Source organism: Pristis pectinata, chromosome 11 (genome assembly GCF_009764475.1).
Source record: "Pristis pectinata isolate sPriPec2 chromosome 11, sPriPec2.1.pri, whole genome shotgun sequence".
NCBI lineage: Eukaryota > Metazoa > Chordata > Chondrichthyes > Rhinopristiformes > Pristidae > Pristis > Pristis pectinata.
The window spans coordinates 20,224,586-20,251,988 of NC_067415.1; the positions used below are offsets into that span (position 1 = coordinate 20,224,586).

A 27,403-nucleotide genomic window follows, 5' to 3' on the forward strand; every position below is an offset into this window, starting at 1 on the left:
TCTTCGTGTGTGTGTGGCAAAGTCCCAAACTCCAAGTTCAGGAATGGTTCTTAAAGTTCAGTTCCGCAAGCCATAAGGTGAAACATGAGCAAGGGCTTCTTCAACAACCACCGTTGTCTGAAGATAAGACGTAGATGTAGAGAACATAGGGAGACTAAATACGAAATCCAAATGTTCCACGATGGAACCCAAACGACACTTCAGTGTTTACTCGGTAGTGAATTCCTCACCCCGAAAAGCATCCGAATCGTGGTCGTCCACACAAATACCTGTTTCCTTCTACAGGTCAGCAACAAAGTGAACTCCACCGGATTACTTCCAATTTCCATGCATGGATTTCAGTGGCAGACACAGTTATTGTTTCCCATCCATCGATAGAGAAAACTAGCAGGCTGGTGTCTCTCTCCCTTCTCTCTCTCTCTTCTTCTTCTTCTGACTTCTTCAACAACATCATTACGTTCTTTATCTTCTATTGACGTAAGCATGCCACACACACACACACACACACACACACACACACACACACACACTCTATCTTAAAGGGACATTCACTGAGTCCATAACACTGTACTGAATGTATTTATGACCCAATGAGAACATCTCAAGAACTTGGCCTCCCCCAATTGTCATGGAACACTGCCTGCTACACGAGTCTTCTTTCCCCCCCCCCACCCCCCCCCCCCCCCCCCCCCCCAACACTGATAACTTACAACCTCTGCTTTAACTATCTGCTGACCTACGGTCCACTGGTGCTAAGTGACAGTACCTGCAAATGTCAGGTGGGACTCATGGACCTTTCTTTAAATGGAAGTATGTGGAGGCTTTGGAAAGGGTATAGAAGAGGTTTACCAGATGCTGCCTAGATCAGAAGGTATGAGCTAGAAGGAGAGGTTGGATAAACTTGTGTTGTTTTGGATGGGGAGACCTGATAGAAGTTTATAAAATTGTGAGAGACATAGATAGGGTAGGCAGTCAGAATCTTTTTCCCAGGGCATGTCTACCTGCGGTGCACTTCCCTGTAGCTGTGACACTTTAGTCTGTATTCTGTTATTGTTTTTACCCTGTGCTACCTCAATGCACTGTGTAATGAATTGATCTGTACGAACGGTATGCAAGACAAAGTTTTTCACTGTACCTCAGTACAAGTGACAATAATAAACCAATAATCAATACAAAATACTGGAGGACATGCATTTAAGGTGAGAGGTGGAAAGTTTAAAAGGAGATGTGTGGGTCAAGTGTTTTTTTTACACACACAGAGAGTGCCTGGAATGGGCTGCCAGAGTGCAGTATTTAAGAGGCTTTTAGATAGACATGTGAATATGCAAGGAATGGAGAATTATGGATCACGTACAGGCAAAAAGATTTAGCTTAATTTGGCATCATGTTCAGCACAGACATCGTGAGCTGACGGGCCTGTTCCTGTGCTGTACTGTTCTAAGATAAGATATCTTTATTAGTCACATGTACATCGAAACACACAGTGAAATGCATCTTTTTGCGTTACTGAGAATGTGCTGGGGGCAGCCCGCAAGCATCGCCACTCTTCCGGCGCCATTTAAGTCCAGTGAATCCAGGATTTCACCTAGGCACCTTTAAACTTCATAGATGATTTGGTGATACCTACCTGCCCATGCCCCACACCCTACATCTTTTGTCTCATGTTGACCCACTAAACCAAGTGCATATTTAGTCCCTACCTGGTCCTCTTCAAAACCAACACCATGTTGCATCTTGACTCTGTGCATCAGATCACCACCGTCACAGTATTCCATTACTATGTACAGATTTTGCCTCTCTGCAAATGAGATAGAAATTACTCCTTTTGTAAATCATGCTCATTGTTTTTTTTAAAAAGGAGATGATTTCTTTAACTAGCATCATCCAATAATAGCTTTAAATGAAATTTTAAAAAGTAGCCAAAAAGGTACTCAACCAACAAACAACAGATCATGGGAATTGATTTTAATTTTAGGCCTTGCCTACACAAGCAGGACCCAGGATGAATTAGAAACTCACCTCCCCAGACTTTCTCTAAAGCCTAGGCATTAATCTTTTGTTTGGGTTGGAGGGGGGCGGGGGTGGGAGTGACTATTGGAGTCCAGAGAATGGGGCAGCCCAGCAGACTTATTATAGATTCTGAAAAAGGGGTTCTGGGTGGATAGGGCTTAGAGAATGGACGCCATTTATGGGGATCTGGACCATGAACGTTCCTTGGATTGATCAAGAGAGCAATCATACCTGTTCAAGTAAAATACTAGGGTCTCTTCGTCTTCTGAAGCACAGCATGTGTGGCAATGGACTATAAACCTAGATTATGTGTTGAGTCTATAAAGCCAAAAGTATAGGCTTGCAGTTTTAATACAATCCTTTTTTGTACTTAAGGGATTGGGGTCAGCTCTTTTTCCTAATACCTTAATGTTGCAAAGGAAGGAGAAAGGTTAGTGCCAAAGATCAGTTCACTCAAGGTATTATGGCCACGCAGGACACTCGAGGCCTCAGATATCTGATGCACCAAACTTTCTGAGAAATAGAAGTAATGGAGTGGCTATCTTGACCCATATTATGAATATCAGTATTTGAAATCATCAGTCAACTGAAAGTATACTGCAATCATGTGAAATGAAAGAAAAATAGAGACCTTTAAATGAATCCAGAAATGTAACAATGTTAGGATGCTTCATTTTTTCCATAAGTGTCACTTCTTTGAAGGAAGCCTCTCTTTCTTTCTGGCACATCTAAAAATAAAAGTAAACAAGCAAACCTGTAATGAGTTAGTTATAAAAATAGAAAGTACTGGAAGTACTTAGCTGCTCAGTGAGAGAGGAAAAAAAAGAGTTAACTTTTCAGGTCATGAACCTCCCATTGAAAATGTTGGAAATTCCACAGAACACATTTTTACACATTGAAAAGGCACTGGGCAGTGAGGGGGTGCAGGTCAGGACTGTGAGAGTGCCATTTTTGCTGTACATGACACCCAAAGCTTCATGTGTAGTAAAACAGGAAATTCCCAGCTTTCCATGTGCAATCGCACACACAGGCCTTTCCTCCATGATCCTCCACAAATGCAGAAGAAGGGTGGTGGGAACCAAAAAAGAATCGTGGGAGTTGGGGGTGGGGGGGAAAGAGAAGGGGGTAGCTAATTGGCATAGAAAACCATGGGGGGGGGGTTTCCTGTTGGTGGTGTTAGAGAGAAGATTAGTGATGCTGGAGAGAAGATAAGATTAGGCAAAGACTAGGAGATGATCAGAAAGACTGGGGAGAGGACCAAGAAGCAGGAGGAAGACCAGAGAGGTTGCTGCAAAGATCTTAAGAACCATTAGGCAATTATTGCAAATGCAAATCACAAATTAGCTTTAGAATTTCTGTTTTATTGACAGTAAACAATTGGTTTCTTTTGTTAAATGTCTGACATATAAAATATTTTCATATAGGTTTCAGTCTCCAGTAGATTTATTTTGGATATCAGCCTCACCTTTGCAGTTTTAATCTCTTTTATCACAACTGGTATGCTGTCACCTTTGGCTTTAACCAAGAAAGCTTTTCCAAATGCTCCTTCACCAATCTGCCTGATTACGTCATATTTATCCATTGTGCCAGATAATTTGTAAGAAACCTAAAATGGAAAATACATTTTTCTAATTATAAACTTGAAGATCATTTTATGGAGACACAAGAGGCTGCAGATGCTGGAACCTGGAGCAACAAACAATCTGCTGGAGGAATCCCAACAGGTCGAGCAGCACCTATGGTGGGAAAAGAATTGTTGACATTTCGGGTCAGAAGCCTGCCTCAGGACTGAGGGTGGAGAGGGAAGATAGCCCAGTATAAAAAGGAGAGTGGTGAAACAGGGGCCAGTGGGTGATTGGTGAACTGAGGAGGGGTGAAGGAGGACCTGAGGTGAATCAAAAGGAGGGGGAGGGGGATAATGCGCAGACCAGGGAGTCACAGAGGGAGCGGTCCCTGTGGAAAGCAGAAAGGGGTGGGGAGCAGAAGATGTGGCTAGGGTGTAACTGGCACCCTCCCACTAGCCACATCTTCTCCTCCCCATTAATACCCTCCCCTCTCTGCCTTCCATGGGGACCACTCCCTCCGTGACTGCTTGGTCTGCTCATCCCTCCCCACCCATCCCTCCCTGACCCCTGGCACCTTCCCCTGCAACCACAGGAGGTGCAACATTTGTTTTTAGACCTCCTTCCTCACCACCACCCCAGGGACCTAAACAACCCTTCCAGGGGATGCAAGGATTCACGGACACTTCCTCCAACTTGTCTACTGCATTCTGTGTCCTCTTCTACGTCGGTGTCATACAGCATGGAAACATGGTTTGTGCCGACCAAGATTCCCATCTAAGCTATTCCCATTTGCCCGTGTTTGGCCCATAACCTTCTAAACCTTTCCTATCCATGTACCTGTCCAAATACCTTTTAAATGTTGTTCACATACCTGCCTCAACCACTTCCTCTGGCAGGTCATTCCATATACTGACCACTCACTAGGTGAAAAAATTGCCCCTTAGGTTCCTATTAAATATTTCCTCCCTCACCTTAAACCTATGCCCTCTAGTTCTCGATTCCCCAACCCTGGGAAAAAAGATCACCCTCATTCTCTTATGCTCCAATGGAAAAAGCCCCAACAAGCTCAACCTGCCTCCATAAGACAGTCCCTCGATTCCTGGCAACATCCTCTTAAATCTCCTCTGCACTCTTTCCAGCTTAATGGCATCTTTCCTATAGCAGGGTGACCAAAACTGAACACAATATTCCAAATGCGGCCTCACCAATGTCTTGTACAATCAAATGCAGGTTAGGTGACTGATTTGTCCACTCTGTCTGCGATGACCATCCTGAGCTCCCAGTTGCATGCCATTTCAACTCCCCTTCCCATTCCCACACCAACCTGGTGTCAAAAATGGACCTTTATTGCCAAGATGTTTAACTTTCTAATAACTTATCTCAGAACATTTAACTTGATAAATGGAAATCCAATCTAAACTGATAAATACATATGCAACACATGAACCAGAGTTTTCTGCAAGATAATGGTGTGTGAATGATGCACATTTTTATTAATGTGTAAATGAATCATTAGTTTGCATTGAAGAAGTGATACCACACATCTTCACATATTTAGTTCCATTGACAATTAGCGCCATAAAAAATGATAAATATACATTTTTTCAAATGGTGAGGAGGAAGGGACCGTTGAATTTCAAAGAGGTTTAAGAGTCTTTGCACACAATAAAAGTGGTGTCTAAGTTAAAACAGAATCAAATGCAAGGGACTGTTAGCCTTTAGATATGAAGATATTTATAAAATGTAAAAGGGAGGATGTTTTACTTAATCTATACAAAGCCCTAATGTCCACTTTAGACCATACTTGGTTTACAAACTGCAGTTTCGGGCAGTCTATGTAGGAACAACAATAATGGCCTTGAAAGGTTTGCAATGTTACCTGGGAGAGATTACAAAAATTGGGTTAATAGTCCCTGGAATATATAAAGTCAGGGGATGAGTTATTGCCAATTTTAAGGTTTTGAAAATAACTGAGAGTGTAGATAGAGAGATGACCTGCATGTAGAGGAATCCAATACAAGTGGATTCAATCTCAGCATCAGAATCAAACCACATGATAATGATGACAGAGAGACACAAGAGAATGCAGATGCTGAAATCTGGAGCAGCACACAAAACACTGGAGGAACTCAGCAGGTCGGGCAGAATCTTTGGACGGAAACGGTCAAGATTTTGGGTCAAGACGCGAAATGTCGACTGTCCATTTCGCTCAATAGATCGAGACCCAAAATGTTGACTGTCTGTTTCCCTCCATGGATTCTGCCTGACCTGCTGAATTCATCCAGCACTTTGTGTGTTACAGGAGAATGATATTAGGAAAATGTGGTGCATGGCCAATAGCTGTGGGGATAATGACTACTTTAAGGTTGGAGGAGTTGTCACTTTAAGGGCTGTCAAATGGTTAATCATCGCAACACCATTATACCAGGTTTACATCTTCTATTAAGGAATGATTGCCTTTATACTCAGTTCTGTTTTACTTATTTATCCATGTCTAAGCAAGTAAATGAGCGAAAATGATAATCAATTCCAAACCAATTACAAAGAACTCCCAATACAATACTTTATTCTTTTCCCTTTGGTGACAATCTTCAGCTTCTGCCTTGCAATTACCATCTAAATGAATAGTTAAAATAACTTTCCATATTTTCCTTATTCAAATCTACCCTAATTTAGAACAATCCTATCTGATCTCTTTTTAACATTGGGACCTGGGACCTTTTTCCATTAACACAACCAATGCTTGCAGTTTCATATTGAAAACTCTCATTCCTGGATTTATCATACACAAGAGTTTACAAGCCAGCTTTATATTTTGTACTGGGAATGTACCATCCTTAATTGGTATGGAGATAATAAAACCCAATGTTCCAATCAGCTGGGAGAGCCATTGATATACAATAAAAACTGATTCATTTGTCATAATTTAACTACTAGATTATAATCTAGTTGGATTTGTTAAGGACCCCGTCTTTATATTCCAGTATAAACCACGAAAACTGTTCCAATTTTGGTAACACACTATAGACTAACATTATTAAAACGTAAAGCCTAGAATAATAGTTTTTTTTCCTTTAAAAGATTATACATGACGTTTCATTTAAACAAACAGAATACAATTGACTATAGCTATTCTGCTCACTTTAGGCATCCGTTTCCAATATAAATTACTTTACTGGATTATAACAAAGGTTTATGGTAGCAGTATGCTCAAAATGAGGAGAAAATAAGCAACAGCGATGCATGATAATTTCAAATAACAGTTGCAGTTTTGGGAAATAAAATATCAGGTTTGGATATTGTAGAATTATTCCCTGAGTGATATAACTGCAGAGGAAGGCAGGCTGTAGCCAACGCAGAGCATCTGTTTCAGATCAGACGTTTTAGGAGTTTGAGATTAAACCCATTTATTCCTTACAATTATCCTGATAAACAAACGTCTAAATCGAGACTAATCTGAAGACACACTTCCCAGTTTTAGATTAGTTTTTAATGTTGTTTTTCCCGCAGGGATTACTGCAACCTCGCAAACAAACGGCTCCACTTTACAAACAACGGGATTAGCTGCTCTGCCTTGTGGTGTTTACAAACTGACGCTGACAGTTCCAGCCCCGTTGTGTTTGCAGGCCGACTGGTTTCTCAGGCATAAAATGATTTGCACCAAATCTATCCCAGGCAGTTACCTTGACGACAGGCAAACAAAACCCTCCCTTGGACCAGCTGTAACCGGCACGCCTGAAGTTCGGTTTTAAACCAGCACCTGCTGAAGTTTACCGGTACTTACTGACAAAAGCAAAACCAACGGAAGGGCTTATCCTCAGTGAGTTTTCCACACCCCAAACTCTCCGGTCATAAGAGCAAGGCGTCCATCAGCTGCCCCTAGAGACCGAGACAGAGCAGCCTGGGTCTTGGAGTCCCGGGGAGGATGGAAGCAAGGAAAGCATGAGTGCTGATCTACAGAGAACTACAACCTCCGGCATGCATTACAACCAGGCATCATGCATCCAGTCACTCTGATTGGCCAATCAGAAAGAGAAGAAACAAGTTCACGTTCATTGTTGTCATAGGCATGCATATACAGGGTGGAAATAACATGAAAACGAGCTTTTTGTAGCAGCAGCACAGTACATTACACAACGTCACCCAATGAAGAAAGATCATCAACCTTAACCATATTTCGCTCTCCACAGATGCTGCCCGATTTGCTGAGTATTTCCAGTATACTCAATACAGAGTGGAAATCCAGCATGCGTGCAAGTTGGTCCCGAATTTATTTTGTTGTATTTTAGTGGATCTCAGCAAAGGCGCTCATGTTCAAGCGGCTGACAACTACCCACAGATTTTTTTCCATGGGTTCGTCAGCAAAGATTTGCCACAATGCAGCATCATTTCCAGCATGCTACTCTCTACTGGATGTCTGTGGGATCTGTGAACATGATAAGCAATGAGTAGGCTCTTCAAACATATTGGAGTTCTCATAGACTCTAATCCGAGTCCAAAACATTAAGAAAGAATCAGGAAATATACATTAGATTGAAATAACAAGAATTGCCAAAGAAGCCATTGAGATAACCTTCACATATTCATTCCCCCACCCACCCACAGTATTCATTTATAGGGACTAAGGAGGTTACATGCACCAGTGATTCCTCTGTTTGGTCTGATAGTGTTCAAGGTGCTGCTAGAAGGGTCTTAAATTTTAGGTTTTCTGATTGGCTAATTCGGTGTTTTCTCGTTGATTTGAAAACCTACATGCAGCTTTATTCATTAGCAGAAACTCTATACAGTAGCACTTATGCTTTGAAGACATCTCAAAGTGTTTCATTGTAAAACAAGCAGGGGAACCGTCCTTCAAACAAGCAGTAAATGGTGATAGTAAAAAAAAACTCCATACTGTACCTAGAATCTGGAGAACAGTCTAAACAAAATAAACAGAAGTCCGTGCTATTACAAAATTTGTAATAGACTTTTTTTAATCACTTACAGTTCTTCAAGCCTCTGCAGAAGTACAAAACTGGGTGGGATTGTGAAGAGGATTTATAGAAGCTTCAATGTGATTTAGACAAGTTGAGTGAATAGGCAAATAGATGGCAGATGCTGTATAACAGAGTTAATTCTCAAGTTATTCACTTTTGTCTAAAAAAAATATTTGGGTGTTCTCATACTCCATTCATTGAAAGCAAATATGATGCAGCAAGCAGTAAGGAAAATGATATGTTGGTCTTCATTGCAAGGCAGTTTTGAGTACAGAAGCAAGGATATCTTATTACAGTTATACAGGACCTTAGTGAGACTGCGCCTAGAGTGTTGTGTGTGGTTTTGGTCTCCTTACCTGACAAGGGATATACTTGCCAAAGGGAAAGTGCAGCAAATATTCAGTAGATTGGCTCCAGGCTCAGCAGGTTTTCTGTATGAGGAGAGACTGAGTAGTTTAGACCCATATCCCAGCAGTCGATCACGAAGGCAAAGGCTACATTTGCCGATATTAGGAAAGGAGTTGGATGCAGCAGTAAAGATGTCTTATTGCAATTAAATAGGGCCTTGATGACTGTATCTGGAATATCGTGTGCCATCTTGGTCTCTACCTACAAAAGGATATACTTGCCATAGAGGGAGTGCAGTGAACATTCACCAGACTGATCCTCAGAATAGCAGGACTGTCATATGACAAGGGATTGGATCAACCAGGTGTCACTGGATTTTACAAGAAAGACAGGAAAACTCAATAAAACATGCAAAATTCTGACAGGCTGGATACAGGGAGAACACTTGCTCTGGCTGGGGTGTTTAGAACCAGCAGTCAATGTCTCAGTATCTATCAGAATCAGATTTATTATCACTGACTTACATGAGGTGAAATTTGTTGCTTTGCAGCAGCAAGATAAAGACATAAAATTACTATAAATTACAAAAATAAAAAGTGCAAAACAAAAGTAATAACAAAGTAGTGTTCATGGACCATTCAGAAATCTAATGGCGAGGGGGTCTGAATCATTGAGTGTGGGTCCTCAGGCTCCTGTACCTCCTCCCCGACAATATTTATGAGAAGAGGGCATGTCCCGGGTGGTGAGGGTCCTTAGTGATAGATGCCGTCTTCTTAAAGCACCACCTCTTGAAGATGTCCTTGATGGTGGGGAGGGCTGTGCCTGTGACGGAGCTGGCTGAGTCTATAACCCTCTGCTGTCTCTTGTGATCCTGTGCATTGGAGGCTCCAAATTAGGCTGTGATGCACCCAGTCACAATGCTGTCCACCAATTCTATAAATCTATAAAAATTTGTAGGAGTTTTTGGTGACATACCAAATCTCCTCAAACTCCTTAGAAAGTAGAACCACTGGTATGCCTTCTTCATGATTGCATCAATGCATTGGACCCAGGATAGATCCTCTGAGATGTTGACACCCAGGAACTTGAAGCTGCTCACCCTTTCCACTGCTTACCCCTCAATGAGGACCAGGGCTAAGACATTCAGATGGGAAGGAACTCAGAAGTTAGCACACCTATGGAACTCTTCACCACAGAAGGCTGTGCAGGCAAAGGAGATAGATTTCTAGACACAAAAGGCTTCAAGGAGTATGAGGGCATTGAAATAGAAGGTCAGATATGATCATATTGAATGACAGAGCAAGTTCAAATGGCTACCTTTCTCTGTTCCTGTGTTTCATTTTGCCTCCCTACAATCACTCCAAATTCCTTGGTGATTGACTGCCTCCAATATCTTTACTAATGACTTTCATACCCCATTTGGTTCAATGATTCATAAGACACAGAGTCCATTTTCATTGAAATCAAGAGCTTGGTATTCCAAAATGAGAATAACATTTGACATATAATAATCAAGAAAACTTCACCAGCACAGCACTAACTAAAAGTAATCTCAAGTGATCCAGTATTCACTCCCACAAGAAATCATTAACATGGTTCAATGAACTGCTCCAATTAATGGGTGATCACTTAATATGTTGTTAATCTAGAAAACAAAATGGCTAAATAATGGATTTATTTTCTCTGCCAACTTTTTCAGATGTCTACCACTGCATTGATGATTTTAATTTTATCCCTTCTCACACACATGGTTTTCCCTTGGCAACAAGGATAGTTTACTGTTATTGTACTTTAGTTGTTCAGTTCAGTGCCTCTGGATGGTGGAAAGATTGGCATGTGACATTCCTGACACTTTCATAGAGATATACAGGAAAAGCAAATAAAACTTGTCTGGTTTTTTTTTGCTAATGCTTTTTTCACCAAGTGTACTTATTTTCAGAGATTCTTTCTGTTGGAACTACCTTTAGTCAGAATAAAAAAAAATATTAATTAAGATATTTCTCCAGTGTCTTGTGTGAGTACTCGAGACTGCACCTTCTCTGGGAGGGCCCAGGTGTCAATGCAACTTTGGAAAAAGGCGAGCAATTAAGACAACTGGGCAAAGCAAGAAGGTTGATGCAGAGAACACAAACTGGAAGCAAAGAAGGATGAAGATTCTGGCACCTATATCAGATCAGAGAGATGGAGCTAAATGAAGAGTTGACTCCTGTCAGACCAGAGGATGAGAGGGGAATATAGGTCTAGGGCAGAAACAAGACCTTGGAATTGTTGGTAAATGAGGACAAAAGTCATTTGAGTAATTGCAGTGAGGAGTGGACTTCATAGAGTCAATATCGCCTTTACACCATAGTTTTTCCAGAGACTGTTCAGTTTAGATTGCACTGAGCTCAAGATTAAGTCTCAGGTAATAAATTGATTACTGTTATAATGGTGAAACTCTTCTCAATGTCTTAAAATTCAATAGGGATTTGCATATTAACATAAAAGTTACACAAACCTTAATTACTAACTTATAAGTAGATGACTACTTAAAAAAAATCCTCTGCATTTCTGTGCCCAGTTTTCTTCAAGGATTTCAACCAGGTGTTTGGCCAACAACGTACACCTGATGACCAATAGAATTCAAATGAAAAAAAACACTTTGGTTAACATTAGCACTTTAAAGATTATTCTCCAGCAGCCTCTTCATTTCATCCACCCAGTCAGGCTCATCTGCTTCTTCAAAGTCCCTGTAACAGATAAAACAAACAGAGACTCAATAGCAGCAAGAGAACAAAATGCTCCATATTAGCATCTATTTCATTCAATCTGGATCACATTGGACATTAGGCAGAAAGCTCTGTCACTGGGATCTTTCCAGCTGGCTCCAGACAACCCTACGTCTCACTGCCTTCATAGGGATAATGGGAATTGTTAAAGCAGTGGGAATCCTAACAGTGCTGTAGAATTCTAGCGTATTCGGGCATAGACATGAATTTGCAGCCCACACATCTGCCTACTTCTCAAAACCCCCAAATCTTAGGCTTTGCTAATCTACTTAGAACTTGATGCAACTCATTGGAAAAAAAGAATCAGGACTCATTAGTGAGATCAAATAGAGTAGGTGGTTGAGATGGCATTAAGGTGGTGATGTGGTGCTGGGAATAGTGAAGTAGGCTGTTGGTTAACAGAGTGGTATTGGAACTATTTCTAGTTTATATGGATTACGAAACTTCATTCAATTGGACAGCCTAGAAGAACTAATGGATTGGAGGGAAGCAGTTTAGGAATTGGAGAATGACTGGGACAAAAGGATGTTGCAATTTCTGGACCTAGTGGACATTTGTATCTTTCTGGATAGTTAATTAAATAGGGTGGATGGCCTTCTCCTCTGCAATTATCTTGCAATATCTGGACTAAAATAGTTTGTCCAAGGATTAACGTGTGAATACAAATCAAACCAACGGTAAATTCTTCAGTAGGTTAGCTTCGAATCTTCTAAGCATTTCAATGTTTCCGTATGAAACAAGCAGCTGAATTTGGAAATAATCATCTTGATGAGATTGAGATAGATACCAATGGCAACCCCAGTCTTGAATTTGAACTCCAGTGCGGACTCCACACAACAAATATTTATCTAGAGGGGTGAAAATACTTTTGTCCATTTTACCGTGCTGTCAGTTTCTTTTAAATGAAGTTGTTGAGTAGTTTAATATACCATTGCCTGAATAATTTTTGAACTTACGTGTCTTCATCATCAGATCTGGGTTCAAATCTGTCTGGATCCAACTCAATAGTTTCCACTTCACCATCGACACTATCAGCCTTTCCGTTGTCGGCTGAAAGTGGGCCAATGAGATAGTTTCCTGATACGGGAAAAACAAGGCTCAGTTAATCAGGTTCAGATTGAAATATTAATGGCAGAAGATAGTTTTCCAAGCTATTGCTAACATTTAATACACTCAGTCCTTGTGGTCTGCTGATTTGCTAGCCACAGATCCACGTACTCATGAGGTCAGCCAGGTATTACTGGAAACATCAGTAAACATTGCACTGCCCTGCAAAGCCCTCTTCTCTGGTGTCCATGTGATAAGAGCACATCTGCCTGAGGCTTCCCAGGAGAGAGGACCATGTATCCAGTCTCTCCTTCATTAGCAGGGACCTAATTACATGGAGTGGGAGCAGGACTGTGCTTGGAGTGACAGGTGCTCTGACTGGTCTCAGTGTTTTCAGACAAAGCACAAATGTTGCCTGACGTGCTGAGAGTTTACAGCATTTTCTGCTTTTATGTCACCAGTAAGACCTGGGCCTGTGGAATTTGAGAGGCTTCTGATTCATAGAGATTCATAGAATGAAGGTTGCTATGGAGATAAGAGGGAATCTCAGCAAGACACTACCCTCCCATCACCACCACCAAAGTACGTTTAAAGCTTTCAGAGCTGTGATTTAGAATCAGGAGGAGACCACTTATGACAACGTGAGTTAATGCTTCCACAAAGCTGAGAGCCTGAGAGGTATCCGCATTTGTTGTTATCCACAGGAAGCCCCTATACCTCATGGATAATAAGGACAGAGAGAATGTAGAAGATGATTATCTGAACAGACCAAGCAGTTGGAGAACCCGAGTACATGATTTAATTTGCAATCACAACTTTACACAGCTATCCAGCTGCTGAATAATCTGGGGCTCCTTCCCAACCCCTCCCTCTCCCATTATCAGGGTGAAACTCAACTTTGGATGTTGTGCAAAACAAGCAGTATTGAAGCAATAAGTCTGCCAGTTTTCTTTTCCGCTGTTTCCTCTCAAAGTTGAATTTCATTCTCAAAGTTTCTTACTTACAGTGGCATGCAAAAGTTTGGGCACCCCTGATCAAAATTTCTGTTATTGTGAATAGCTAAGCGAGTAAAAGATGATTTGATTTCCAAAAGGCATAAAGTTAAAGATGACACATTTCTTTAATATTTTAAGCAAGATTACTTTTTTATTTCCATCTTTTACAGTTTCAAAATAACAAAAAAGGAAAAGGGCCCGAAGCAAAAGTTTGGGCACCCTGCATGGTCAGTACTTAGTAACACCCCCTTTGGCAAGTATCACAGCTTGTAAACGCTTTCTGTAGACAGCTAAGAGTCTTTCAATTCTTGTTTGGGGGATTTTCACCCATTCTTCCTTGCAAAAGGCTTCTAGTTCTGTGAGATTCTTGGACTGCCTTGCATGCACTGCTCTTTTGAGGTCTATCCACAGATTTTCAATGATCTTTAGGTCGTGGGACTGTGAGGGCCATGGCAAAACCTTCAGCTTGTGCCTCTTGAGGTAGTCCACTGTGGATTTTGAGGTGTGTTTAGGATCGTTATCCTGTTGTAGAAGCCATTCTCTTTTCATCTTCAGCTTTTTTACAGACAGTGTGATGTTTGCTTCCAGAATTTGCTAGTATTTAACTGAATTCATTCTTCCCTCTACCAGTGAAATGTTCCCCGTGCCACTGGCTGCAATACAAGCCCAAAGCATGATCGATCCACCCCCGTGCTTAACAGTTGGAGAGGTGTTCTCTTCATGAAATTCTGTACCCTTTTTTCTCCAAACTGTCCTGCGTCCTCACCACAAAATTCAGCATCAGAAGTTTGCAAAGGAACATCTAAACAAGCCTGATGCATTTTGGAAACAAGTCCTGTGGACTGATGAAGTTAAAATAGAACTTTTTGGCCGCAATGAGCAAAGGTATGTTTGGAGATTCTGGAAGCAAACATCACACCGTCTGTAAAAAAAGTTGAAGATGAAAAGAGGATGGCTTCTACAACAGGCTAACGATCCTAAATACACCTCAAAATCCACAGTGAGCTACCTCAAGAGGCACAAGCTGAAGGTTTTACCATGGCCCTCACAGTCCCATGACCTAAAAATCATCGAAAATCTGTGGATAGACCTCAAAAGAGCAGTGCATACAAGACGGTCCAAGAATCTCACAGAACTAGAAGCCTCTTGCAAGGAAGGATGGGTGAAAATCCCCCAAACAAGAATTGAAAGACTCTTAGCCGTCTACAGAAAGCATTTACAAGCTGTGATACTTGCCAAAGGGGTTGTTACTAAGTACTGACTATGCAGGGTGCCCAAACTTTTGCTTCGGGCCCTTTTCCTTTTTTGTTATTTTGAAACTGTAAAAGATGGAAATAAAAAAGTAATCTTGCTTAAGATATTAAAGAAATGTGTCATCTTTAACCTTATGCCTTTTGGAAATGAGGTCATCTTTTACTTGCTTAGCTATTCACAGTAACGGAAATTTTGACCGGGGTGCCCAAACTTTTGCATGCCACTGTATCTCCATTTTCAATTAATTCTACTACAATCATTGTTAGTCAGGAATTTCCTTTTATTCTACTTATAATAAAGTTGTTACAGTACACCTGCTTCCTCTTCCCTGAATTAAAATCATCTTATCACACAGTAAATAACTCTACATTCTTCATGTGTTCACAAAATTCTGGAACATTTACCTCCCTCATTCGTATCTTTCACCTCTGAGCTGCAGAATTTTAAAACTCAAGTAGAGCATCACATAGCTACTGCAACATTTATCCCATTTCTTATTAAACTCTTTTCCATCACAGGTGTATCCTGTACCATGGCATTTGGCATTGACCTTCATATTAAAATAATTAAAAAGGATTTCCTTCTTGACACTGACAGTGAATTATAATCCTATTCACCAGATATTGTTTGATATAAATTCCATGAACAAAGCACTATGATATGATATCAGTGATATTTAGTGCTTCTTTGTGGTTTTGAGCACTTTTTCAAAAATAAAAGTGTTTGCACAACATTACTATAACCTACAAACAAAATCATGTACAAAGGCTGTATATCCAGCAAGAGAGAACACAAGAATCCAGGAAGAAGAACTAACTTGAACAACACACTACTTCAGTTCTACCTAGAGTAACTGGTACAGTTCTGGTCACTATATCTATACTCCCATATTTAGAGAGCTTCAGACCAACAACTTGGCTTTGACTTCTGACCTTTAGAAGGGGTATAGAAATTGGAAATATTTTCAATGGAAGAGCAAGCTCATTGTCTCACTGAGGGGCACATTTATGTGAATTCAGTCTTAATAAGATAATGTAATGACAATTTATACCAAGGGCACACACTCAGGCTCTGAACAACCGAGAGACCATTTTGGATGCAATCATTTAAAAAATGCAAGCTGTCCATTGCAATAGGAAAGACATATAATGGAAGGATCTAAAGAAACAGCAAACCTAAAAGCAAGTGAGCTCTGCAAGCATTAGAGCAGGGCATTTGCAATAAACTTTGCGATAGATATGTGAACTAGGGTAAAAACAAAAAAATGCAAGAAATAGTCAGGTAGCAGCACAGAGATAGAAATAGAGTTAATATTTCAGTTTGATGACCTTTCAACAGATCTGCTGACTGTTCTCAGCATTTTCTGTTTTTATTTCAGATTTCCAGCATTTGCATGTTTTTTTTTGGTTTTGAGGCTGTGGTTTTGTTCTGGGTAGGGGGAATCAAGATTACTTCATTTCTTTGAAATTTCAGCATATGCTTTATGATATTTAACAACAGAAAATTCAGAATCATAGCACACCCAAAAATTACAATGTCGACAGCACAGTGGCAGAGCTGCTGCCTCAAAGCACCAGAGACCTGGGTTCAATCCTGATTTTGTGTGCTGTCCATGTGGAATTTGCACCTTTTCCCTGTGACAGTGTGGGTTTACTCCAAGTGTTCTGGTTTCCCCTCACCTTCCAAAGACATAGAGGCTGGTAGGTTAATTGGCCTCCGTAAGTTGTCCCTGGTGTATGGGTGAGTACTAGAATCTGGGGGGATCTGATGAGTATATGGGGAGAATAAAAGATGGGATTAATGTAGGATTAGTGTAAATGGACGGTTGTCAGTTGGTCTGGACTTGGGGGGGGGGTGCTGAAGGGGCTGTTACCATGTTGTATCTCTCTAACTGTACATCTACTTTTCATTTGTAATTTATTCACTTTATTTCTTAGTTTCCCAGAAAACACGAAAGGAAATAAAATCCTTGTCATGGTAATTAGCATATTCAAAATACAAATTGCTTATTCTGATTGAGAGTTACAGCCTTACTGAACAGCTCTATATTTAGAGTATTTTGTTTTAATTTTACATTTCCAGGATTGCCTTTTATTTTCTACCTGTAATGTTCTTGCTTTTCTCTTCCCCAAAATGTTCCAGATAGTTTTATTTGTGCTCAAGATGGTCGATATTAGTGTTGGGAAAGAAAACAACTTTTGAAAAGTGTCTGTGAAAGTTGTTTTAGTTACAACATGCATTAGACACAGGGCTAAACTCCCAGAAACTGCCTCAGCGAGTCTTGATCTTGCTTTTACTTCTTTTTTCAGAAACAGGACCACACATCCAGATTGAATATATAAAATATTTATTGATTGCTTTGGTGTGGAAAGGAATTGTTCTGCTGAAATTTGCTGACGTTCATAAAATATACGATTTACAAAAAGGCTCAAAGAATGTAATTACTAGAGAGATGAAATGAAATGATGCCTCTTGAGTAATGTGCATTGGATTCAATGTTAAAGAATAAATTGAATCTGTCCACCTCAATTTCTACTCTAGTAAGAGGTTTCATATGACAAATTTACCAGAACCTTACAATAGAATAGGGACTGTGACAATATGCAGCCATGTAACATTAGCCCTGAAAATAGATGCAGTCAGTCAGCATGAATGTTTTATAATTGGCACATAAACACAACAACTGAAAGATAGGCAGTTTAATTTTTAATGCCACCAGTTCATCTCTAACAACTTAATGAGAGATGAAACAAAAAAATTTAAGTGTGGCTTTTCAGTCATCTAATTGTTTCTTGAATCCTATGTACCAATTTGTTGTTCATTTCTCCCTGGCCAGGTGAAGCATAGGCCATTCAACCTGACCACAGCTGATCTGCATCTTAACTTCATTTACTTATATTTGTTCTGTAGCCTGTGTTACTCCTATCTAAAAAAAACTGTCACTGTTAAGTTCAATAGTTTCACTTCATTCTGAATCCAGGGGTTTTTTTTGGGATGTGAGTTCAAGATTTTCACTGCCTTTTTTTTTACAAAGGCCTGAATGGCCTGGCTGTAATTTTAAGGTTATGATTGTTTGGTCTAGCTTCCACCTAAATTTTCCTGCACCTCCCTGATCAAATCCCCGAATCAATTTAAATACTGCAATTAAATTACCCTTCAACATTCCAAAAGCAAGTTGTGGAACCCATCTATATTATTGTACTATGGGAAGGGTGTCATTAAGCTGGAAAGGGTGCAGAAAAGATTCACCAGAATGTTGCCAGGACTGGAGGGCTTGAGTTATGAGGAGAGACTCAATAGGCTGGGACTGTTTTCCCTGGAGTGCAAGAAACTGAGGAGTGACCTCACTGGGGTTTACAAAATCATTAGGGGCATACACAAGGTGAATGGTCACAGACTTTTTCTAAAACTAGAGGGCATAGTTTTAAGGTGAGAGGGGAACGATTTAAAAGGGGACCCAAGAGGGAAGTTTTTCCACACAAAGGGTGGTAGATATATGGAATGAATTGCCAGAGGAATGGGTAAAATTACGACATTTCAAAGACATGTACATGGATAGGAAAAGTTCAGACCTGCGCTCCTAAAAACAGTCCAATGAACACCTGCGCTCTGAGCGTAACCGCAACCTGCATCTTCCCGTTGCCAGTCACTTCAACTCCCCCTCCCATGCTATCACTGATATGTCAGTCCTCGGCCTCCTCCACTGCCAGGAGAATTCCAAGCGCAAACTGGAGGAACAGCACCTCATTTTCTGTCTTGGAACCTTGCAGCCTAATGGCATGAGTATTGAATTCTCCCACTTTAGGTAATCCCCACCCCCCTTCCCCACAACCCCCACCCCACCATGCTTCTTCTCTTCTTCCCTTTCCTAGCCCTTTTTCTCCCCTCTCTCTTCTTACCTTTTACCCATCCCCTGGTGGATCTGCTCTCCCCTCCCCCACATCTGCCAATCACTATCTCTTACCTGCCTCTTACCTCCCTGTGTCAACCCCGCCTCCCCTCTTTTGTCCACCTATCACTGCTCTGCTTTTCCCTCCTGTATATTGGGCTTCCCCTTTTCCCATCTTCAGTCCTGAAGAAGGGTCCTGACCCAAAACGTTGACCGCTTGCTTTTCTCCACAGATGCTGCCTGGCCTGCTGAGTTCCTCCAGCATCATAGTGTTTTTCATCCAAAGTTCAGAAGAATATAGGCTAAGTACAGGCAAATGATGCTAGCTCATGAAGACGCATTGGTCAGCATGGATGAGTTGGGCAGAAAGACCCTTTTCCACGTTGTATATCTCTATGACTCTAATTTAATCCCTTAAACTCCAATATCATTCTTGCGAATCTCTGTTGTACCCTATCAAGGTTAATAGATCATTCCTGAAGTTTGGTGATGAATGGGGTATTCTGTACTAGTCTGTTCAACCCACAAAAAAACCTGTGAAAATTCTTACAGCATTTGCAGTAGTTTTTATTGCTTACATTTCTTTGAGCATCTACTCAACCTTAACATAAAAGGCTAACTGCAGCTTATTCTGCTATAGCGCGACTTTCTATAACACAAGGTTTCTTAGGAAGGTAGCTATTGTTTTGTAGCAGAACTACCTGTACTGTTATTTGAAACCAGAGTCATACAGCACAGAAACAGGCCCTTCGGCCCAACTCATCTATACTGACCAATATTCACAGATCTCACAGCTTCTCCGTTGCTCCTGTCTCTACATTTTTCTTGGTCCTTTTATATGTTTCCTTCCATGATCCTTCTAATATTTTGATTGCTGCCCATCTACCACCCTAAACATTTACTCTCTTTGCCTCTGACACACCACCAGTGCAGTATGACCCGTCTTCAAAATGTGCTGCAGTTACTCACCCAGGCTACTCCAACGGCACCTCCCTAACCCTTGGCCTCTAGCACCAAGATGGACAATGGCAGCAGATGCATGGGAATGTCAGCACAGCTGCTTCCCTTCCAAGTTACACACCATCCCGACATGGAAATATATTCCTGGACTAAGTTCTGGAGCTCCCTCCCCAACATTGTGGAAGCCACCACTTTCTCAAGGGCAGCTGGGCAAGAGCGTCAAATGCAGGTCAGGTTAGTGAGGTCCACGTTGTGGAAAACAGAGCAACTAAAAATCTCCTTTCTAATTGTATTTATTCATCTCTGATTTATTACAATATATGTGCCATTTTATTCTCTATGCCTTCTTCATTTTTCTTTTAAAATACTTTTAAGTTGGATTGTGTTTTTTTTTGTCAAATGGCAACATTCAGCAGTTACTGAGGCCAGGGGAGGATTGGAACTGCCAGTGGGGAGAGGAGTGGGGGGGAGGGGGTGGTGGGTGAAATCAATAAAAAGCCCTGAGCCACAAGGCTGCCTGTGCAAAAGCTGAAAAAAAAGTTGGTAATCACAAACATGTGGTTTGTCCTACTGACAAGCAAACAAACAGCAGCAAAGGGCACAAATCTTCCAGATTATGCATGTACAGAGAAAACGTGTTGGGCAAGATCCGAGCTTGGCATATCTCAGGCCCAAAGAAAACTCCTGGGGAGGCATTGAGAGGGAATGGGCGTGTTTTATTACTTTTTCAGAATCTTATTCCATTTATTTTATTGCTTTTTGTTTTACATTGACAGGAAACTCCACAACATTGAAGTCTGTCTCACTGTAGTTGTTGCTTCTCAGTGAATCTCAAACTCAAGCCGTACAAGATGCTCTGAGTGCAGATATATTGCAGACTATTTTTATTCTATGTGGATGGCCCATCATTGGTACTTGAACTTAGCCAGGGTACTGAATTCTACATATGACGTTGCCAAGTCGCCCAATCCAGACCATGGCACCATGCTCAGCACCAACCTGTGACATTTTAGGTCAACCATGGTCTGCCCCGAGTCAATCCCAATGCTATAGGACACAGGACTATGGCCTGATTAGTTGAGGAGTCTAGCCCTGCAATGCTTTGATGGAATAGGCACGGTAGTGTAGTGGTTAGCATAACGTAATTACAGCGCCAGCGACCCGGGTTCAATTCCCACCGCTGTCTGTAAGGAGTCTGTTCATTCTCCCGTGTCTGCATGGGTTTCTTCCAGGTGCTCCGGTTTCCTCCCACATTCCAAAGACGTACGGGTTAGGAAGTTGAGGGCACGCTACGTTGGCGCCAGAAGCATGGCAACACTTGCGGGCTGCCCCCAGAACACTCTACGCAAAAGGTGCATTTCACTGTGTGTTTTGATGTACAGGTGACTAATAAAGAAATATCATCATCATATTTGAAATAAAATGTTAATAAAAGCTGCTGGCTCCATCAAGTGGAGAAGCACATAAATATACCCATCTCATCTATGTACAGTGATGAAGTGCTGCCACATTTATCATAATTTTGGTATAACTAGATTGGCCTCAGAATAAAAAGTCCAAAGTCACAAAGAAATAGTTCTTGACTGCATCAAACTGTTCAATCATTCTAATATTTAAATATTTACTGGGAATGCATTTTATACCATGATGCAAGGAATGCATTTTATACCATTATTAGATGTGCTTTAAAATGAACAGATTGAACACTAAGCTTAACAGAAGGACAAATTCTGACAGATGATAAAATATTTTTAAACCCTTGCATTTAGCAAACCTTCACTTAAAGAGATTGAAAAAAAATGGTTCATCAAGCCTGTTTTGATGGAATGACTTAATGTACCAGTGCATCAAGTTAACTCATCAATTTAAAGACCTCAATCAAATCTCATGGAAGTCAGTGATTTTTCTAAAACTGTGCAGCATCCTCAGCCTTTGCTGGTAACTGAATCAAATTCACATGGAAAGGTTTAAAACAGAACAACCAAGTTAGAAAATAACAACTCTTACTAGTTATAAAATCTGAAGTTGCAAGAAACACTGATCTCAAACTGAAAAACAGGATTTGGTTAGTCAATGCATTGCAATTTAATGAAAATTAATAGTATTAATTTTATTCTCCTGCTAGTTAACGGTGACAGTAACATTAAGTATATAAAAACTTAAACAATTCTGAATAAAATGAAGAACTCCCTATCAAGTGTTGTAAAGCATCTTAGGGAGAGGTGGAGAGAGAAAGGTTAACCAGAAGAGAAAGGAGAACGGGGTCAGGGTTGAGAAAGCAGTGTCTCAGGGTCCAGAGGAGTCTGAACGTGCCATTGCCATAGAAACCATAGAAAACTACAGCACAGAAAACAGGCCATTTGGCCCTTCTAGTCTGTGCTGAAACATTATTCTGCTAGTCCCATTTAGCTGCCCCCAGCCCATACCCCTCCAGACCTCTCTCGTCCATGTCAGTGACCTGGGGACAAATTTTCCTACGGGAAAAAGTGAGGTTGGCTGGGGCAGGAATGTGAATGACTGGGGATGCATAAAAATAGAGATAACTTGTCTGCATCTGAGATTGTGTGGATAGAAAACTCACGTGAGATACCATAGTTAAGGGATAGCTGTGAATGTGGGATGGGGGGGGAAAGAAAGAGGTTTTATGGATAATTTACACCAATATTAATCTTCAATGGCTCAAAAATCATAACCTGCTCATTTAGTTCATGCAAAATTAGTTAAGATAACCTTGATCACCTTGTGTCTGGACTTCAGTGGACAAGGTGGTGAGAGAGGCAAATGCCTCAAGGCGATCTCACTGCAACATCCAGGCTACTTTAATTCCAGTACCTCACTTACACCACACAGGGCAGGCTTCCTCCTGCAACCAGCAGTACTAATGCCAGAGCCAGTGGAAGGGGCTGGAATCTGGTCAGCACGCTCACAATGACAAGGCCATAGAGCTGGGAATGATCAGTGACTCCTTGTGGGGCTGGAAGAACATGCACAGCAGACTGATGATAACATCATTACATCACATCAAGGCCCCGCGGAGAGAGACCATATTATGTTGGTGTGTGGCCATATCTGGTGCTGTTTTCTAATAGAGCAAGTATACACATTCAAGAAAATGTATTCTCATCAGCTATTAGATAATTTATGATGCAGTTAAGTGGTTTGATGTGAAACATTATTGGGAGAATTGCAAGATTCAATGGGTGGACGCACAATATCATAATTTGTTCATTTTTAAGATAAATTTCATTACTCCCATTGGCAGAAATGCATAACCAGGTGGATAAGGAACTGGTATGATAACCACTTTCTGCAGGAATGCAAAAATGGCTTACGTAGTTACAAAAATCAGTCAGAAGGCACTGAGGATTTTATGACCGATACAGGAAAGAAAAATTATTGTAATCTGAACAGAGCTCCAAACAAAGAAGTTAAACAAGATTATGGAAAAGAATTTTAAGTACTTTTCATTTTTAATCCCAATTCTTACCTCCTTTATTTATTGTGTAGGTCTTAGAAGCCAAGCTCAAGTTTATATTCTGTAAGAAATTGAGAACTGTTTCAGGAGGCTGTTGGTTCCACTGTTTTCGCAGATTGATTTTAGGATAAACTGTCACGTTGTCACCTAATAAATAGCAACATGACAGTATCACTATATAAATCAGAACATTCCCCCCAAAGTTAAAGAAAAACATCACTTTGCAAAATGTCAAAGCTGTAGAGAATAAAAGTTACCACAGCTAACTTCCTCAGCAGGGATGCTGGATGACAGTGGTGCATTTTCAAGTATACCCAACACGGTGTCTGGAGGGAATTCATTCCACTGCTTTCGAGCATGCACATTAGAGACTTTGCTACTCTTGATTATCACTTGGTCTCCCTTTGGTGTTACTATGAATGAAGTAAAAAAAGAACACTGAAAAATCACAACAGGAAAATAAAGGATAGAATGCAAAAAAGACTGCTTTGTTCATCAAGGTTCCAATTTACACACACCATGTACAACTTTATTCTATCATACATGTTAATCCCGCCTATTTAAATTTAGGAGAAAGAACAGCATTGATTGTGTTAACCAACCTGCATATTTCCACACAGTCAGTGCAACTTGCCTCTAATCAGATATAGAGTCATACAGCATGGAAACAGGCCTTTCAGCCTAAGCTGACCAAGATGCCAATCTAAGCTAGTCCCATTTGCCCATGTTTGGTCAATATCGCTCTAAACCTTTCCTATCTGTGTACCTGTCCAAATGTCTTTTAAATGTTGCTATTGTATCTGCCTCAATCACCTTCTCTGGCAGCTCATTCCATATACCCACCACACTCTGTGTAAAGAGGTTCCCCCTCAGGTCCCTTTTAAATCTTTTCCCTCTCACCTTAAACCTATGCTCTCTGGTTTTGGATTCCCTTCCCCTGGGAAAAAGACCCTATAGGGTATGCATTCACCCTATCTATGACCCTCATGATTTTATACATCCCTATAAGATCACCCCTCATTCTTCTATGCTCCAAGGAATAACCTCTCCCTCAAGCCCTCGAGTCCTGGCAACATTCTTGTAAATCTTCTCTGCACCCTTTCCAGCTTAATGATATCTTTCCTATAACGGGGTAACCAAAACTGTACACAATACTCCAAGTGTGGCCTCACCAATGTCTTGTACAACTGCAATAATAGCGTCCCAACTCTTATACTCAGGGACTGACCATGTGCAAGAACTCAATGCACATTTCCAAAAATATAAAGATTACGACATGTTATACATAATTTCAACAACAGGAAAGGAAGGCTGATAGGACATAAATGTAGAAAGACCAAAAGCCAAATATCTAAAGAGAATTAAGTAATTAGACTACTTTAAATATGAAAAAATATACAAATTACATCAAATTAATGCAACATATAAATGTCACAATTGGCATCAGAGGTAAGTGAAGTGCAAAATCTGTGCAATTTAGAAATGATGCCAGGTAATACCTGGACAATTTGCACATCTGGAAATTTAGGGGAACAAGCAACAGATTAGGGAGCATTAAAAGTACTTTACCCTCCATTTGGGAAGCAGTTTCTTCCAATGTTTTTTGTGCTAGCCTCTTGGCAATATTTTCTCCTTCTGCCAGATTCCACTTCCGAACATCTGGAGGTACCTCTGTGGTTTTCTTAAAAGAGAAAAATAATCAAACAATTTGGGCACTTAACAGGTGCTGAATTCCAAAATCAGCAACTCCAGTGACATATGTCTCTTCGGATATTTCAGCACCATCATCAAAATATGAAAACAAGAGTTGGCTACATATGCCAGAATCTAGAGCATCATAATTTTCTCAAATAGCAAAACTTCCTCATCCATTTACCAGAGAGAACCTCACCCTCAGTTTATCCTCATAGTCTAGGTGGTAAATGTATTAAAGGAGTGCACTGGATCAACACAACTTGCACAAAATGAGAAGTCTGGTTTCAAAAATTTACAGAAAATTATAGCAACACTGCACAGGATAAATAAAGACCCACATTAATGAGGGAGGCAGCTCTGAGCAATTAGTGTTTCCAAATCATGGTGCACTTACAACAACAATGTTTGGAAGAAGCTGATTAAAATTACCCACACTCGAGCAGAGATCTAGGAACACTGAGTTGATCAGGGAATGTCCTCCACTGACCCATGATCTGTGGTAATCAACTGTTAATGTTGTCAAATTGTATAATCCTATAATCCAAATTGTATAATCCAAATTATTCTCCCAAGACTAGTGCAACACAAAAGACAATTGTTTTGTCAACTGGTTTTCCTCAGACACCAGACCTATATCCTCTAATGTGATGTGTGTTATTTATCAAGACCTTACTTCAATTTGGGAAGGGGTGGCAAAAATTTGAGTTCATTATTCATTTTTCAGGATCTGGGCATCACTGACAAGGCCAGTATTTATTCATTGGACATCCAGAATTGCCCTGAAAAGGTAGCATGGAGCCACCTTCTTGAACCACTGCAGTCCTTCAGAAGAAGGTACTCCCACAGTGCTGTTGAAAATTCAGACCAACTATGAAGGAACAGTGATATACATTTCCAAATCAGTATGGTCCATAAGGGGAATCTATTGGCATTTCCATGCACCTGCTGCCCTCGTCATACTCAGCAGTAGATGTCATGGGTTTGGGGTATGTTATTGGAGTAGTGTGGGCAAGTAACTGCAGTGCATTATGTAGATAGTGTACACTACTTCCACTGTGCATGAGGTTTGGAGGGAATAAATGTTTAGGGTGTTGGACACAATGCCAAACAAGTGGGTGGCTTTATTCTGGATGTTGTCAAGCTAATGAGAGCCGTTGGAACTGCACTAGTCTAGGAAAGTGGGGAGTATTCCCTTACACTCCTAACGTGTGCCTTGTAGATGGTGGAAAGGCTTTGAGATGCAAGAAGGCAAGTTACTCACCTCAGGATACACAGCCATCTTTACCTCATAGTCACAAATATTTAAGTGGCTGGTCCAATTCAGTTTCTGGTCATGAGTGACCCCCAAAATGCTGATAGTGGGGGATTCAGTGATGGCAATGCCACTGAATATCAGAGCTAGGTGGTTAGGCTCTCTCTCTGTCTTTGCCTGGCAGCTTTGTAGCACAAATGTCACTAAGCAGAAATCTAGTCTTTATAGCAGTGATCTCTTTCTACCACTTGGGTGCAGGAATAATGACGATAATTATATCTATTCTTAAAATTTATATGCATTTGTGCTTTGCACATTCTGGTACTTTAAAATTAGAGATATTTATCAAGAGCTCATACAAACCATGCTTACTTTGTTTCCACCTGCACTGGAGGACAGTTCTTCATATTTACTTGGGACACTAGCTGAAAGAGATTAATAGATACCCATCTGCACATAGAATAAATCTCACAACTTGGTTATTAGAATATTGTATAAACAGAATTTCTCAAACTTCTTTAAAATTATTAAATACCTTTCTGTACTTTCTTTTGCTTAGTTTGTGCTGATCTTTTCTTTTTGGTTGTTATTTCACTAAACTCCTCCTTCACCATCTGGGGAAAAGATAGTTGAATATAATGTATCAAAATGCTGAAAAATTAGAGAGCAAGAATGGCCCTTCAAATAATAAAAAAAAAATAGATAGTCTTACCTCAGGTGATAAAAAATTGCTAATTAGCTTTGCAAAGCAATGTCTAGCAAGAATGGTGTTAATAGAGGGGCGATCCTTTGGGTTTCTTTTGAACATTTGTTTTATGATATAATGTAGTTCATAGGAGTAATGTCTTGGGATTGGAGAATACGAGCCTTTACAGATCTTCAGTATGAGATTCTTCCAACTATTGGACTGAAACTGACAAAATAGTTAAAATCATTTAATTTGCACAATATCATAAATATTTTACAATACAATTCAAAAGCATAATAACACTGAAAGAATAATTCACTCAATGAAGCATTTTGTTTCACTTTGACATAGTACGGCCATTAGCAACAGCTTGTGATTATTTTTACTATTCTTCTCTCTTAGTTGCTCTGTCTCCTGAGATCCTGGAAGAGAAATTCATCTTCGATCACTGGGACTAAACACATGCAAGAGTATCAGCTGC

At 40.5% G+C, this 27,403-nt stretch overlaps 2 protein-coding genes across 7 annotated transcripts in view; both read right to left on the reverse strand.

The window, feature by feature from the left end:
- LOC127576138 (serine/threonine-protein kinase Nek5-like) overlaps positions 1–7,270 on the reverse strand; it is a 47,517-nt gene extending 40,247 nt beyond the window's left edge. The window contains exons 1-4 of the mRNA XM_052026526.1: positions 7,259–7,270; positions 3,476–3,616; positions 2,642–2,738; positions 1,701–1,798 (exon numbers count right to left, since the gene is read on the reverse strand). Coding sequence (XP_051882486.1) covers positions 1,701–1,798; positions 2,642–2,738; positions 3,476–3,592 — 312 coding nt within the window. The 5' untranslated portion in view covers positions 3,593–3,616; positions 7,259–7,270. The remainder of the gene's footprint in view (positions 1–1,700; positions 1,799–2,641; positions 2,739–3,475; positions 3,617–7,258) is intronic.
- A 2,060-nt stretch (positions 7,271–9,330) lies between these two features.
- The window catches only part of nek3 (NIMA related kinase 3), a 28,613-nt gene continuing 10,540 nt past the window's right edge, over positions 9,331–27,403 (reverse strand). For 4 of the 6 annotated variants that reach the window (XM_052026122.1, XM_052026119.1, XM_052026121.1 and 1 more), the window contains 8 exons: positions 26,947–27,147; positions 26,770–26,848; positions 26,598–26,659; positions 24,857–24,968; positions 23,545–23,700; positions 23,300–23,434; positions 12,624–12,744; positions 9,331–11,628 (listed from right to left, as the gene is read on the reverse strand). In XM_052026122.1, coding sequence (XP_051882082.1) covers positions 11,559–11,628; positions 12,624–12,744; positions 23,300–23,434; positions 23,545–23,700; positions 24,857–24,968; positions 26,598–26,659; positions 26,770–26,848; positions 26,947–27,147 — 936 coding nt within the window. In that variant the 3' untranslated portion in view covers positions 9,331–11,558. Of the gene's footprint in view, positions 11,629–12,623; positions 12,745–23,299; positions 23,435–23,544; positions 23,701–24,856; positions 24,969–26,597; positions 26,660–26,769; positions 26,849–26,946; positions 27,148–27,403 lie in introns of those variants that run through there. The other 2 variants (XM_052026120.1, XM_052026124.1) reach the window with 2 other exon arrangements.